Here is a 16,617-nt window from a genome sequence, read left to right as displayed (position 1 = left end):
ATATATATATATATATATATATATACATTTTTTCTATTTTTTTTATTTATGATGTTGATATAAGAAATTGACGTCAAACTAGCATATTTAAGAAAGGTAACTTTGAAGGCGAACCTGACTATATTGGCTACAAGCCTTTGGTTACGTAAGCTAATAACGGTCGGGGCAGGTTAACCAAGGTCTGGGTAGATGGGAATTTAAGGTATTTAAGGAAATGACAAAAAAGGACATCATTTGGCGGACGAACCTGTCTCCTTTTTGTTTTTCAGGCTCGGTAGAAGTGGCCGAGGCTGAGCCTTCGGGCGGCAGAAGGGTAGTCGCTAATGTATCGAGTCTTGCCAGCTGGCAGGGCACGCTGTCGGCGATGGCCTGGGCGGTACTCATAGCTGGACTCACGCTCCGAACAATATCGATGAAATCGGAAGAAGAAGATACTGCCAGCCGAAGAGCAGGAAGATACACCACGCCAGTGGCGGACTCTACGAAAAGCCAGAACACAGCCCACACAATCGGCAAGCCCGAGCGACGAGTCACAACACTGTCTGAGAGCGATATATATATACACACGCACACATACAAACACACACTGAGATGGTGAGTCACGCAACGGTGGCAATGATAACAATGACAGACGCAATGGGACACTACTCAAGGGGTGGGGATCGAGGATGCGAAAATCACCACACGGAACTGTCTCGGGGTACTTTCCTCACTGTTAAATGTTTTGTGAGCGCTTGAATCGTTTGAGCGAAATCGTTGAGTGCAACCAACACGATCTCACAAGTTGACGAGTAGGTCAAGTCGGTCTCCTTCACAATTGCGTTATTTCCTTTCCGGAAGGATGAAAACGGAATGCACCCTTGCAAGGAGATCACAATGAATTTTCTACGGCCTAATTTAAACGCCCACTTCAGTCGGCGTCTGGCCGTTGGTCTCGTTAAAGCAGCTGTTGCTGCTGCTGGGGGCTTAATGCCAGCTGTTGTACGCAATGCAACAGCAACCCTTATAATTATTTGTTGACTCGTGCTCGATCGTACCATCGCTTGCGCGGTTCTCAACACCTATGCACATGGCGACGGGACATAGAAACGACGCACTCTCAACGCACAAAGCCGATGATTCAATGTATCTATTGCACACGCTGATTGCTCGGTGAACGGCCGCCTACAGTTAACCAAGCGAGATAATCATTGTAATCGCATGGTGGGGAACGAGAGGACATAATACCAGTCTCCGTCGCCTGGTTCACCTCTCCTTGTCAGTCGTGGCCTTAGGTCGTGCTGTACCCTGACGCTGATGCATGGACGAGACTAATCCGGTTGGTGGCTTAGGTTCTTCAATGTACAATGCAATGACCAATGGCCACAGACGGACATCAGACACACACACACACACACACGCAAGCATTGATCTATTGCATTATCTTAGGTAGTAACGGCTAAACATTGCAATTACGGGCACTTCTAATTTACGTTAATTGACGAAGACTAAAACAAGTCACCGATTGAAAAAAGCGGTTAATTCTGGCTGAACTGGATCGACTCCATTGGGTAAATAGCAACCACATTGTCTGTCGATTATAGCCGAATCGCAATCACATGACAACAATGGAGGAGACTATGTCAAGCCAATGAGTGGGATAATGTAGAACTATCAAGAAAATACCAACAGTCTAATGAGCGAACCTGTACGAATGTTAAGTTTTCCTTTTTTACGAATCACTCGGGTTTCTTGCCCAAGCAATTCTCCCGCGACGATTATTTCTCTATCCACCCTTGTTCTTTGTCCCCAGCTCTACGTTCTTGCCTCTCCCGCTGTTATAGCGGCATCTGCGGCTTAAGCAACCGATACCAATTCATAAGCTCAAACCATATACATATATATGTACAGTGCTTATGATGACGATATGAGGAAATGAAGCGGCACTAACATTTCGACGAGCTTGAAAAACCACCTAAACACCTACAGCCACGTAGGCACATACATGTACGAATACACAAAGATTCTTTACGTCTCTCTCACACATGTTGATGATAGCCGACCGATAGCAGTTTGTTAGAGCGATACCGGGGGGCGAGGTTTGCGGGAAAATACCTGATGGCAAGGGCTTCGACTTAGATGCCAAATGGAAGCAATACCTTGTCGCATCTTTACTGCAGCACCTAATGAATCCACTAGCCAATTAATGGCCCGTCCCTGTTCAGCCTGCTAGAGGGTATTAAGGGGCGCTTTAAGATGAAGAAGATTACGGTGACAGCAACAAAGGCGACGAGATTTAAGTACTACCATAGAAACGCTACTTATACAAGTACCTGGAAGCCGTTACAGTAGAAATAGTGCATATGTCTAACACAACGCCTATGAAGATAGCATTATACAATAAAGACGCTGTAGATGACGAATCCGACCAGGAGATAGAAGGACCGATCCCACTCCGGCGCGCTGAACGCAGAAGGCCTAAACTATATATCTCATTTAGATTAACGGAAGGTCATTACAAGCTGGTAGCTATAGACAACAGTATGAAGGCACACATAAACACACAAATTGTAAGTAGTTAAGAATGCCTCAATGCATTCTAGCCTCGCACAATGCGCGCCTAGGCGTCAGCCGTACACAATGCCGCGGCAACAAAACGAGTGGCGTCCAATGAGCGACGCCACAGTAAGCACAGTGTTCATAGATGGATACGTACACGCACACACAAACAGGAGCGTAAACTGTGTATACATACACAGGGAGTTTCGACCGGTTGACTGATCGATTGAGCGGCAGACTTTAATTCGATTCAATAGATCTCGTTTCTCGAACAAGTGCCAAATAGACACGAACTCCGATCAGGCGCGATCAAGGAGCCGTAGGCAAATATGATCTCGTTCCAATATTGATATATGACCGGCATGCAAATGGATGGCAACGAATTTCGAGTGGGCGCAAACTGTTGCAATATGGTGCACAATTAACGCTGCGCGAAAAGGCCGTAAAGAAAAAGCCGACGATAGTATCGACATTTTACTATGACCACCTATACGGGTTCCGTCTGCTATGCAAACATCGATAGCACATCGGATACACCAGTGTGAAATAGCTGATTCAAAACGTGCCGGCTCACATTTCCTAGCCAAAGCTAATAGCGCACGTCGAGTAGAACACAATCTATAATATGGTCATGAAGATGATACAGGCAATTTGAGAAAGCGTACCCATTGAACACTTTATGTGGCAGGACAAGCTTTGCCGATGGCAAAACGCCAACAAAAAACAGGACGACTTAACGATGCCACCCTTCGTTGGAAAGATCGATTACACCTCGTTAATAGTATATGGCCATACATGATGAGCGTGACAGAAGTTCCCAGTTTTCTAATGCAGTGGAGATACATATACGCAATAAAAGAACGTCTCTAAGTAGAAGTTGTGATAGACGACGAGAGACACATCATTAAAAATAAAAAGATGTTACTGAAGACCGGATGCAAATTTGGTTGCGAACAAAATCACCAAATTATCTCTCTTACTATTTTATACCTTAAAAATAAATAAAATGTGAGTGTCTGAGAGACAGCAAAATTAGCACTGGGGGGTCAATTTGACCGCTCGTGAAGTAGATGTTCACATATTTAAATGTTATTATCGGACTTCACATAGCTAAAACGCTATCGGAAATCTGGCTTTGATTAAAAAAACTTTGGTAAAAAAATTGATGGTTTTTTTTTATGGGTACGGCACGATCGGTACGAGTGTGCACGAACTGTCGGTAAGTTTGACCTTAAGCAATATTTCGTTGTTCATTAAATAGTCAGAAGATTTTTGTAAACAATAAGGTAAACGTTTTTGCGGTGCTCGCAATAAACCGTGCAGTACATGACTTGAATTTTTTTTTACATTTTTTCTGCCGCTTAGTGTCCCACTCCACAATAGAGTATGATAATGATACACACAATATGATTACATCCATAGGCTATAGACAACGATTCCGTCATACACACAGGGCATGCAGAAATGAGTCCAGGAGCTTTTTCGCTCTTTGACCTTCAGACTCTGTCGGAAACATTTGGTTATGAGTCGGCCCAGCTCATGCACAAAGCCATGCTGAGGCCCAGAAGCCACACATCGTCATCGTCTATTTGACTAATACACTATTTACTCTCCAGGTGCTTATCATAAAGATAAGCACAATGTGCACCAAGCAGTGCTCACATGCACCGAAAGCGTCAACATGTTGTTTGCTGTCACCCTCCTTATCGCGCAGGGGTCTCTCGTTCTTTCTCACTGGTACTCGCTCGCTCGCTCGCTCGCTCGCTCGCCCACCTTCCTGTTTGGCCCTCTTTCGACTTTTCTGTCATTGCCCCATCAGCGTGAATGCGAAAACAGATTCAGCGCTGTCATGATCTTTCCATTCTGTTAGTTCGTAAAAGAGACACAGCGAGATCGGGGCTCGTTTGCGTGTCGTACGCGCCGTCGAATAACAAGTATTCTGAAACGGATTCGAAAGCGAGCACACTACGGACTCTAAAGCAAGACTAGGGACCCCTGTTGTGTAATCGTTATCATGATGTACAAAAATCGGCGATCGATCGCATCTACGGTAAAGCGGGTACTTTTTTTTGCTGTGAAAAAACGCTTCTTTTATCTTGAATGTTCGCGCCTTTTTTACTGCTGCGACCCAGAGCCACGTCGAGCATCTCAGAGCGGGTAAGAGATGTGGTGAACTGTTCACCAGAGTGGGTTTGTCCTGTCGATCTATTGCGCTATGACTGATTACCAATATGCTGTATGTACAAGTGCTCTTGTACTGTAATCTGAGCCTTGTCTTCAAGATAAAGCTAGCGCACCGTCTAGCTTGTCTTTGATCTGTCAATCGTATCGTCGTTCGGTGCGCTCAATGGAAGAGCTAGGACGGACCTATTTTAGTGGCCTTTTTAAACGCGTTTAAGACACTGGTAGCTTAACCAATGTATTTAGCAAACCATTGTAGATGTAAAGTGACAGGTAGAACACTGCGCGCGAAAGGCACTTCTCGTTGATGGTTACCAAGTTCATAGACGCATATCATATCAATTAGTAATATCACTATGATAATCGTTCATAAGTTTTATTTACTTCTATCGCTGCTTACTGATATCGAGGTGACTGTATCTGTTAACGACATCAACACCGCGATCGCCTGCCGGATATATGCATACGGTGTATTGGAAAGTCATTTTCTCATTGTAGAAGCCGTGGAAATGATGGTTCAGCATTACCTGAACAACTGCGAGCAGCCTTCGCTTTCAGCTCTAGCGATAATGCTCTTTCGTTCGATTCTATTATGTTGTATATTACTTTGGTTGACTCAAAATACAATGCTAATAAAAAAAAATCAACTTTGCTATCGGCTCAGAAAGTTCGACAAACTTTAAAGCGCCGCCAACTAACGTTTAGGGTCTAGATGACTTAACAAGAAGCAACCTGATCTCTAAACCCGTGTCGTCAGAATTTCGACTGGCAAAATTCTGATCGTAGCTGCGAATCTCTGAGCAGTTAGCCACGTGTGAAGGCTGCGTCATTGCAGTAGTTTCAGGTCGCCATTCGAATCAGAGGATTAGAGAGGATCGCGACGATTGTCGAATACGGCTAGTTTAATTTAGCAGGTGATCTACGTGTGTTTGTATAGATGTTGTTTTTTACGTTTACCAAATTAAGCGTTCGACGTTGATTATCGACAAACACCGATGTCCTGTTGGATAATTTGAGGTAGCGCGAAGCGATCGGGATCAAACAGTTATTCGAGCAGAGAAAGATCCGGACGCTCAGATAAAAATGCATTGACGACTAGCTAGCTTGTCTGGATAATACTGACATATGTTATTCCAATTGTCAGGCATTTTTATATTATAAACAAAGGGTCTTTCAGACTTGCCTTTTTTGCATTGATGCGCTGTATGAATATATAATATACATAAGCTATACACGTCACTAACCGATCCTAGTTCTTGATTACAACCGCAGTGATGCTGTTCATCACGAACATCACAGTAAACTGTGAATAATGGTGAAACATTTTTATACTGACACACATCTCATTAGACCAATGTATGTGCTTTTTATTAGGAAACTAAAGGACCGTATTCAACTAGATTGTTGACATTGCTTCCCTGCGATCCATTGACTTTATCGCAAGATAAGATTCCGATCAATTCCTTTTCAGTGACAACATTAAGTACTATTTTACGGAAAATAAAGAGGCAAGCATAAGACAACATCAGAAAAAGCAAACATCAATTGGACCAAATTGGTGAACCAAGCAAAGACTATTGCCACAAGTGAACAGATATGCTTTTGACGATATCGATGAGCATGTGCGATACAATCCCGATGAAAGGTCCTTTTCAAGGCACGCCTTCTTTGGTACTTTTCTCTTTTTCTCTTGATAAGCTTGCAGAGCTTGTCAAGTGTAGCAACCACATAGATCCTGGAAGAGAGTCGAAAGTCGTAATCGCTTAGGGGCGTATGCATGTTACCGGTGCTATTGATACATATAGTGGAAACTGTGACAGTTAAGAGTCGTCACATGTTTTTCGCTGGACACATGGACTCGGAACAAGTTGGCAAGAAGTTATGAGACGAAAAGTTCGAATGAATATTACCCTGAATAAAGTGCACATTGCTACAAACGGTAATGTCGATGTATCGCACATTTCAATCTATTAAAATTCCATCATTCCGTGATACTTTGCTTATTTACTTATCTGAAGTTACTACCTATCATTACAATGCTGCAGTATTACACGAATTAGCCTAGTTAATTTAAGGACATATAAAAACTTGCCTTAAACACATGTTTTGGTGGAAAGGATCTCCAGCGATCTGAAGCAACGATTAATTATGGCAGTAATAGAATTACGATAGAACAATTGTGAGATACGCTCTATCGTAACTAAGCCGTACCTGTTGTAGCCAACTACGCCTAATACGACGATGAACGTTTCCAAACACACGGGAATATTACCTATCTATCTTACAGCAGGCAGCACGAATCATTAGCCTTAAAAGCTGTACAAACCTTAGCTAAAAAAACAACCATATGACAATAATCACAATGAAACAGAGAGCAGAATCCCAGATAAAACTGCAGATGATAGTCGAATTCCGGAGTATCGAAGGATGATCCATCAGAAATGGTCTTCAGTCGCCGTAAACACAATTTCTGCTTGTCGAAGCCTCTATTTAGCGTCTAGGGATACGCAGACATTCACGCACACTACACAAAACACTTAATAGACTATGGTATCACATGTGATTTATATATACAGACAGCCGAAGCCATGCTTCTCCACACATTTCACAAACACATGACATGTGATTTCCTGGTTGCGTCTAACAGAGATAAACTACATCGACGACCGACAATGCTCCTTACCCCCGTCAGAATTGCACTCTATTGCGCATACGACGTGCGTCCAGGTTCACAAGCCGCCGGATACCCCCTGTTTCTAACCAGCTGTTTGACTCGCAGTTGGACAAGCCGGAGTAGCACAATATATTCTATTGAAATGCCCGCCAATGAATCGTCAGACAAGCTATCCATCCAACTAGTCTAAGTGGGGCTACCTAAGTCAACATGCGCTCACACCAGCTCCAGCAAAAGCGCTTCGGTTTTGTCTCTTCTTTTTTAGACATCACCAGATCGAGCCTGACGCTCTCTTACGTTAAGTCGCATTATTAACACGCCGCTGAACGGACCACTGAGAATGAAATACGGGACGCGATAGCATGTCAGACGCACTGTCTCAATTAGCTTTTGGCCACAGCTCCCCTACCAGTATCTGGCCTATTCGATCCTTGTCTTTGTGTAGGACTAAGCGCCGTAGGGCCTGTAGGCGACGCTTGCCGCACGATAAAGTGAGGACACAGTAAGGCGTCGCCGCCGCCGCCGCCTTTCGTAATCATGTCCAACTATACCAGTGGTCGCGGCAGCGGCAGCAACAACATCACACCAATTGTACCATAGCAGCCTACGGCAGCATTCGCAGGATTAATGTTACCGTTACTGATAAACGATACCCTCTCCACAGCCACCGAGTCGAGATAATGACGATAGCAGTGGCCAGCCACCAGAGAGCTACATGGTATGGCACTGCGAACTAGGAAACAACTAACCAATCGACAATGGGGGGCTAAGGAGCGGAAAAGCAAAAGAAACTACGAGACTATCGTCTGGGCCGCTCCATCGCTGCTGGTGACGGAGATAGATAGCACACCGGAGAGACACCGTAAGGCTAAAGCTGAACGGTGGCCACTTGGTGGCGTCCGTTAGATCTCCATGATGCAGCCGCAGTGTACAGTTTGCTTGCCGAACTTAGGGGCACATGGTGATGACGTAGTTCTGGGTCGAAACCGGGCGCAGGCATACGATGCGGTTCAAGCTGCTCGAAAAACCTGCTAGCCGCCCGCCGAGGCAATCCTTAACTGAAAGAATAAAACCGCATGTATAGAACTCGAAACATTTTCTTATTAAGCGTCTTTAGCTGGGTCCGGGTAACTGTTAATGGCGGTAGAGCCGAGAGCGGTCTGTAGGACAGAAGGAAAGATGCCTGCCAAAAAAGCTAACTGTGATTTTCGCTTCGCTTCGTCCTGCAAGTTGATGATAGTCTGCCGGGACGATTAGTTCATTAGACGCGGTGGAATTTTGGAAAACGTTGAAGCGTTCTTGGCCCTGTTGGAGTCGCGTAGGCACGCTTGCAGAAAGTCAGTTCCGGGCGACGTATGTGTTTAATGCGTCAACGTATAACCAACGAGACGATCTTTAAAGAGATTAAACGTTAGATAGTCGAACTGTTGTTGTTGTTGCCGATGACAATCCAATTGTATAGGTGGCAACACACGGATCGGACTGATCTCGACTGGGGAAGGCCTTGCCTTCACGGCAAATCCGTGAGTTGCAATTAGGAACCTGACGCTCGCGACAACCGCCGGCACCATCATGTAAATGCATATGCCTATTGATCGAGTCGGGAAAGAAATGAAAACATGGACAGAGTGGGCGGGCAATCTCTACTTTATCTGCCTGGGATAAACGCCGAGAGTCATTGTTTCTAATGCGCCTTGCAGCTAGATCTAGTTAAACTGCTCAGCAGAACGATTTCACCTTTGCCAAACAGCAGCAGTTACGTTTCTCTGAACGCCATCATAACTAGCCATTTACGTGTGCGCTGCTTCAAGCTACATCGGCTACTCCACATTTGGTTCGTGATCCCGTAGCTATCCATTCACTTCCGTTAGGTAGACACAGTTTTGTTTTGGGCATGCTGATACGTGGTCTGTGTGATTCTGCCGTACGTATCCACAGAAGGTGACCAGAGTTAGGAGTCCGGCATATTAGTTAGGGATTCATCGGGTTCTTGTCGAGGGAATTATTTTTGACAGGAGATTGCGTGCGCGAGTTTCACGCTCCATAGTCCCCTGCGCGACCCTCCAAAGCAACTCTGTATGCGCAAGATTCGACGAAAATGGAGTCTATATGTTCACGCGAGTTGATGTCGATTCTGTATCTGTGTGAAAATGCTCATCCGATTCTGCCCAGAGTTCAAATCTGCACTCGCCTTTCGTGCATCGACGGCACGACCCACTCATCATCAGGCCGAGCTAGGCAGTGTGGCCTATGAGCTGAATTTAGAGCAGGGGAGATTCTACCTATTTTGAAAGCTCCTTGACCCGGCTGGCTTACTCGGTTTGAGTTGACGTAACTCTCGATTGCTTTTTTCTCTAGTACTGGACCGCGAAGCTTCAATAAATATGCTTATGTCGACTCTTCGTGAAGCCATCAGGCCTCACGCAGGTTAATTAAATATTGTCTATTTATCATTTCGTTTTATTGTTCCTCATCATCTCTGTGGGTTGCAATACCGTTCGGCGAACTCATCCTACTAAACAAACGATCCAATATCAAATTGCTGCCCTATAAGAAACTATTATGGATACTCGGTTGAGCAGAGTGCGTCATGTTGAATAATTTATGACAGCGAATACCCCATGCCTGTAAAACTCACATGGTTTATTTTAGATTTCAGAATTTATGCTATCTGTGAAAAGGTAGAAAATGGCGATGGTATAGACAATTTGTAAGAAGAACAAATCGTAAAGGGAGATGATGGTGATAACTAGCCAAATATCTCCTCACCATGTAGAGTCTTCCGTGACAGTCCTTTTTCCCAGCGGTGTTTTAACATTATTTTTTTAGTATTTTCATGACACGCGGAAATGTTCCCTAACTACTAAGCAAGTTAGGCGGCTTGTTGTGACTGACTAGCCTCCCGTCGAATTTGCGACCTGATCTATATTTTTCCACATACTAGCTCATGCTACTGAGCTGTAAGTGATTAACACTAAGTTTAGTTATCGCTTATGACCATATGTATTTGGGATTAATTTATTTCGCGCCTATCTAATCAGAGCGACGAAGCTTTTTGCCATTTCATTCTGTACAGGTGAAACGTTATCAAATGACTTAAAGGGCACCATGGGTTTTTACTAAGAGTTTCCTGCGCTCAAAATAAGCTGTAGCCTACTTCATTCGGTGATAAATAAAAACAAATACTAGACTATAGTAGCAAATTTCTGTAATCGAACTACATAAATAGTCTTTCTAACATCTTGTACTCACTATTCCATTCCCAAGCTGCAAGATCCAATTGTGCCATAAGAACGCACCCTAATCAAGTTATGTTTTGCTACTCAAATGCCATAAATCAGCGCTTCACCAAATTAGCTAATAAAACCTTAAGCAACATAATAAAGCGCAAGTTGTGAACCTTGCCAGCCACCTTCATAAAACCTATTAATAGTTGACTAACTCAGTCCAACCGGGACCTGTTCCCCTGTGCCCGATCGAGCCTGTAAAATTGTTTATTTACATGTTTGTTTTGGAGGATACGTGAATATACCGAAGAGCTAAGTTAGCTAACTGGGCGCAATGTCCGATGCCTCTGCAGGATCTGTTGGGCGTGTGACTGCTCCGCTAGCATGGATGTGCTCTACCCCATCTGCGGTTTTACCGAACAAATGGCACGACAATTAAGAAAAGTACTCGCTGCTTTGACAGAACTCTTATACCCCTGTCAGTCGACTCTTATCGGCGAAAAAGAAGCTTACTGTTCGCTTAAACTTGTTACTGCTTTTAGTAATATAACTTGTCTCTGCAGTTTTAAACGACAGCGTTTAACGACCACAACACAGTACAAACAGGGCTGGACACAGGCAGCGCTGTTGTCCGGGCATAGACATCTGTTGCGATTCACAACAGGTTCGAGTTATAGGCATCGCTTACGCAGGTGCACCGTCAGGTGTGAGACGAATAAGCATTAACTACAGTACAAGTTATTGCTCTCTATGGAGTTAGTGGGTAAGTTAATACAGGAATACCGGTCACCTGACAGCTGCATGGCCGTAGCCATCTAGTCGATTACGATGATGCTTGTCCTGATCTTCATACGGAGCCGTCGTTTTTCAAATCGTTTTGTCCTGTTTCGCGTCTTTATTGATTTTGTTGTCTTATCTTTCTTGCGGTAAGAGGAGTGGAAGCCTGACCGGTCGAGAATCCGAGGCTAGAAACCGGTTGATGGAACAAAAAGGTGGATCGGCTTTATATCGATCTAATTAACAACGCTGTTTTGTTGTTGCTGTTGTTATTGTCACAGATGTATTAATTGTACACGGGAAATACGAGCATTTATACAGTATTTATATAGAATATATTCACACGTAGAACTGCACATCAAGAACGCTTGTCAAATACAAAGTCATTTGATGGTTGTATGATTTTCAAAAAGTGACAAAACTTGCGAGGATGTAGCGACAGCCACATGTAGCAGAATGATATAAAAAGTTTGATCTGTCGTTTCCTTGGAATTGCTGTTACTATAGTGAAGATTTCAAGGAAAATGACGTCGACAATAGACACACCGTTATTGAGATCGGGAGCGGCTATGATACGCGATCACCCAACGGTTCGTTCCTACATAAATCTGGGATCTAGTTGTTAATACGGCGACATACGTGCTCAAGATCTGCAAGGACGAAAAGACCCACTTGAGTGACTGGCTAAGTATCAAAACCGATGTGTGATAAAGCGAAAAATATAGTAAAGGACGACGAATGTGTGTCGATAGATGCTAACAGTTCTATTTCTTGGCCAGGCGATATCCGCGGTGTGGCATTGACATGCGCTTGTGTACTGGTACAACGGGACACAGCCGCCGTGTCGCTGTAAAGTTCGTAATGGCTAGACCGAGTGACGAGCCAAGAGATTGATTTCGGCCACGCCGTTAATAGCGCGTTCCACCTTAACGACATCGAGGCGTGCTAGACCGACGGAAGTCACAGCTGTTCTTCAAAACGATCTTCAAAACGTTTGCCGGGAGCGGGCAATGCAACGATACATTGAAAAACATGGAACAGAACGCTCAATTGGAATTGAACGCTACTGGGCGGATCTGGCGAATCTGGCAGTTGGTTGTGGGTAAGTAGCGTTGTGGGTAAATGGATGATAAGTGTTTTTTTTTAAACTGTCTAATTCTCTTTATGAATTTTTCGAGTTTCTTCCCTTCTTGCCACTTCGGTTATCAGCTTGCATCAATTTGAAAGTTAATCCTTTAAGCGCTGTAGTTTTTTTGATAGAGTATAACTTCCCAAACTCGTCTTCCGTCGTTTTCGCTTATCGCATACCGCACTTTCCATTTTTTCTCGTTTTTAGTACGTTCATGACGTGTTTCCTTTGACAACTTTTTCCACGTGTTCTTTTCTTAGGGTTAATGTAAATCCAGCTCCAAGGACGTTCGTCTTCTACACGTATCCATAACGGCTATCCATAGTCCTTCAAGCCACTCGCATAGATCTGCTCTTTAATCACATCGACGACAACGGCAATAGAAGTAACAATCACATCAAAGTGGATAACTTCTAAATTTATCACACTTAGATTTAGAGCTAATGTTACCACCAGCATAGTAAGAACTCGGGCTAAACTTTACGTTAGCACTATTGCTACTACGTTGGGCATCATCTTGTAAATTCATGCACTTCCCTCTCGGCCGATGCCTGAACGGACGGTGTTTGTAGGCTCAGTCAGTGTTTTAGCGCAATGAAATATGTTGCTTGGGCTTTTGGCGTTGATGATAGCAGCAGTGACGATATGAGCTGGGACTATACGGGACGCGGCGAGTGCGTAGAGGACAAGAGCGAGCTAGGTTAACAATGGCGACACTACAATAGGTACTATGAACAGAGTATGGTGCTAGCAAAAACTGCAGACTCTCGTCGGAGACGAACTCTGCTTCGACTGCAAACTCTCGCAGACAACAAGCTAATGATTTGCCGCGCACCGAGTTGTTTCTGTCGAGCAAGCTTAGGCGGTGAACGATACCCGAGATTACAGGATGACTATAGACAAATCTTGCGCTCTACGAGCCAGAGAGCCGATATCCGAGGATGGACATAACGGTATTCCTTATGGGGAGAGGGCGGCTAGCTGTATAGTGGAGGGGGCCCAGGTCCCGAGCCGTGTAGACCGTCAAGACGTGAGAAAGCAGAACGAGGATGAAAGCAGCGCGTTGCGCACTCGATGCATGCACCAACTAACCGCAGTTCAACTACACTCAGCAGCTGTAGTACCGCCGCCGCCGCCGCCTGCAGTCGACAGCGACAATGACGCCAACTCAGTCAGACAAAACAGAGATAGCGCGACCCCCAAACAGGCTAGATCATCTGAGATATTAAATTAGCACAGCACGGGGCGGAGAACAACTGTTAAAGGGTTGAGCGGTGCGGCAGCCCGCAGCTCAGATTCAATTCAGTTCCCTCAATCTGATTCTGTAAGGAGCTCTGTGTCACCTGTTGATTAGAGCATATGGGCCTACACTAGTGAGCACACACTTTCTTTCGCTCGTGCCTTCATTCCCTTGAAGCAAACAGCGACATTCGCGTTTAGTTGTTACCGGAAACTCGGCCTGCGAAGACACCAAATTAGACCGTCATAAGCCTTCTCACCAGCATCAGCGCTACAGCAGATCAGAAGAACAGCTTGGTCGTCACTAGACACCACAGGTAGACAGAATCAATAAGAGTATGATGCCGGAGTGTAGTGTTTACACTGCCGACTGTCGCAACTGCTTATCCTTGCTATAGGGTTGAGTAGTACCGCCAACACTGTGTCGAGGCAGTCATTCGTAGCGAATCGTAGTAGGTTCAGGTAGCAGGAGTTGCCTGCGTTAAAAGTTATAATAGGATGGCGGCTGTCGTCGTGACTCTCTGTTCTAGGCAGCCGTCTTGAGCAATAGATCGTGAAACAGTAAACAGCACGACAAGATTCGCACAGCGTCGTTAGTCGTAGAGGCGGAGATAGCCGCACAGAACGCAAGAGAAAGCAGCAAATCAACCAGGCAAAAGACCCCTAGCCAGATCTCAGGCCCTGTAACCCGTTCGTAAGAAGTCGGACGTCGTTGCCGTTTGCTAGCTAGGGGGGTCGCACTTCCTCCAAGAACTCACTCTTTGCGCAAGTGACTGCTATAACGGTCTACAACGATCACTTTGTAGCCCGCCCTTCTAACCTGTGAAGCATCGTACTGGTGTCGTTTTTGATGCGATAGCGGTGGCGGCGACTGCGGGCGCAATGTTGATAATCGGTATTTCGCGCATCTGGTGGCAGGTCTAGAACATACGGTATCGTTTGAGGCTCATAAGCAAAAAAAAGAATATATATAGACTATTATATTATCTCTGTTGATCCACTATATCGTATCCTATACAGCGAAGACTGTCGCTCACGGTGATCTGCGCTCTTTTGGCTCTTGCTATCTTTATCACCCACTACTGACCTGGCCTGTTGGTGACGATGTTGATAAGACCATTTCCTAGCCTGGCTGGTTGCGGCAGTCGGGCAGATCAGAATCATTGTGAAACAAAGCGATCAGGAAGATATCAGTAGCTTACCTTGATCTTCTCGTGTAACTATTTTTTTCAGCTGAAGTAAACAGTGGGAACTCGCTGAAGGAAACAATCTCTGTTTGATACCTACAACGGCTGTTTATGTTGACAGCGTTCGACGTGACTGGACTCCTGCTGGTTGAAAAGAAATAGCTTCCTCTGCGCGTCTCTTTCGCCTCGTTGTAATGTAAAACAAAAAAAAAAATAAATGGTTTGTTTAGAAGTGCCCCCTCAATTAAGGTGGCTCGCTTTTAAAACCTGTTGACCTCACTTGTAATTATTATATTTTTGTTTTTATACACAGAAGGCACCCTTGTGCCAATCGAGGGTAATGGTTAATAAGCAAGGCTTGTTGACGCCGGTCTGTCCTGTAACCCTTCATAGAGTATTCGAATCCGGGATTGCTAAATCATTCTTCCAGGTAAGATCGAATGATACTTGCAATTTATGCTATTGCATAGACGTATTACTGCACAGTTTTGCACAGGCATAATTTTTATTTAACACTTTGATGAAGATAGCTTTGTACACGACAATAGCAGTAGAGCAAACAGATTTATTTCGAATGTCACTTGGGGATCTCTGACCTTTGAGACTTACACCGTCAGCTAACAAATATGGTTCAACCAGTTGGGTATTCGACATTATCTAACGCGACATAAGCGCATTATCCACTTGACAAAACGGTGCTGATGAGTATCGCCACGAGTATGTACTAGGTGTTTTGCTAATCAAAGCGTGTCCTCTCATCGGTAAGCGCCTTTTGGTGCCTGCAGACAGGCCGATTATACTCGGCGGTGTAAACGCCGCGATGCCATTCATCTTCGTCGTCGACATGACACGGGCCATTGGTATCGTTGTGCTAACAGGTAGTTTCCTTACTGTTCTTGCAAACGTACATCAGGCTTTAACGCACCGCAGGTTCCTGACGCGCATCCCAGTGTCCCCTATGATCGCAAGCTCATTTAACAGCGATTACCAGCACTCTCATCTATAGTAATTTCGTCCAATTCAGTCCTTCCAGCTCGGTCGGTGTTTTGTCTAAATCGGTAGCACCTCCTCGTCAGTCACTCGACCGACGAAACGGGCCGAGCTGAACTGACATGCGCAATCATCCCTCAAAGGTGCTCGAACGACAATGAAGAGAAAGTGGACAACGGTTACAGAAAGTCAAAAAGCTCGTATACCTTTCTATCAATGGCTGCACGATCAACACAAGGTTGTACACATACAAGCAAGGCTCATGCCGTCAACCATTCTAGGCTCTTTATCAAATCGCCTGAAACAGGCAATTCTCTTTGCTGCTACGGCATGATTGACATTTCGGTACGGCGGTAGGATAGGGTGGCTTAAAATTGCAGAGTCAACAGAACCCAACTGGCGGGTTTGAGGGTCGATTGCTGGTCTGTCGAAGCAGGATTTACGCGTTAACTTCGAGCAGTGTAGTCAGTGAGGGTAGATTTTCATATGAGGTGAAACATCTCGCTCTGGCTTGTGCTATTTGAACCTGTCTAGGGCGATTGGTGTACGAAGGCCGACTGAGCGCCAGGTTTCAGCAGATCTTTTACACGTCTATTGTTGGTAAGGGCAATGCACCTGCTATCGGTGTAACTCAAATATGCCATTGTCATCGATAGTGTTATACGCAGCTGTTGG

At 44.8% G+C, this 16,617-nt stretch overlaps 1 protein-coding gene and 1 long non-coding RNA gene across 18 annotated transcripts in view; one reads left to right on the top strand and one right to left on the bottom strand.

The window, feature by feature from the left end:
* The window catches only part of bru1 (bruno 1), a 48,679-nt gene that overhangs the window by 16,118 nt on the left and 15,944 nt on the right, over positions 1-16,617 (bottom strand). For 3 of the 17 annotated variants that reach the window (XM_022789195.2, XM_086978302.1, XM_022789197.2), the window contains exon 1: positions 7,403-7,834. The exons of 1 other annotated variant lie outside the window; for it this stretch is intronic. Coding sequence is in view for 10 of the 16 variants with exons in the window: in XM_022789184.2 (XP_022644919.1) it covers positions 248-542; positions 7,803-7,932 (425 nt within the window). In the remaining 6 variants the exon portion in view is untranslated. Of the gene's footprint in view, positions 1-247; positions 6,455-7,402; positions 8,067-11,410; positions 11,542-16,617 lie in introns of those variants that run through there. 13 more of the 17 variants (XM_022789184.2, XM_022789186.2, XM_022789196.2 and 10 more) reach the window with 11 other exon arrangements.
* On the top strand, positions 13,949-15,226 carry LOC147758342 (uncharacterized). Its single transcript, XR_015319734.1, has 2 exons — positions 13,949-14,082; positions 14,999-15,226. It is a non-coding gene; the product is annotated as an uncharacterized LOC147758342 (long non-coding RNA).

The sequence above is a fragment of the Varroa destructor genome, unplaced genomic scaffold, assembly GCF_002443255.2.
Source record: "Varroa destructor unplaced genomic scaffold, Vdes_3.0 BEIS01000001.1, whole genome shotgun sequence".
Lineage (NCBI taxonomy): Eukaryota > Metazoa > Arthropoda > Arachnida > Mesostigmata > Varroidae > Varroa > Varroa destructor.
The sequence above is the reverse complement of the archived record's forward strand: the minus strand, read 5'-3'. Positions and strand labels throughout refer to the sequence as shown.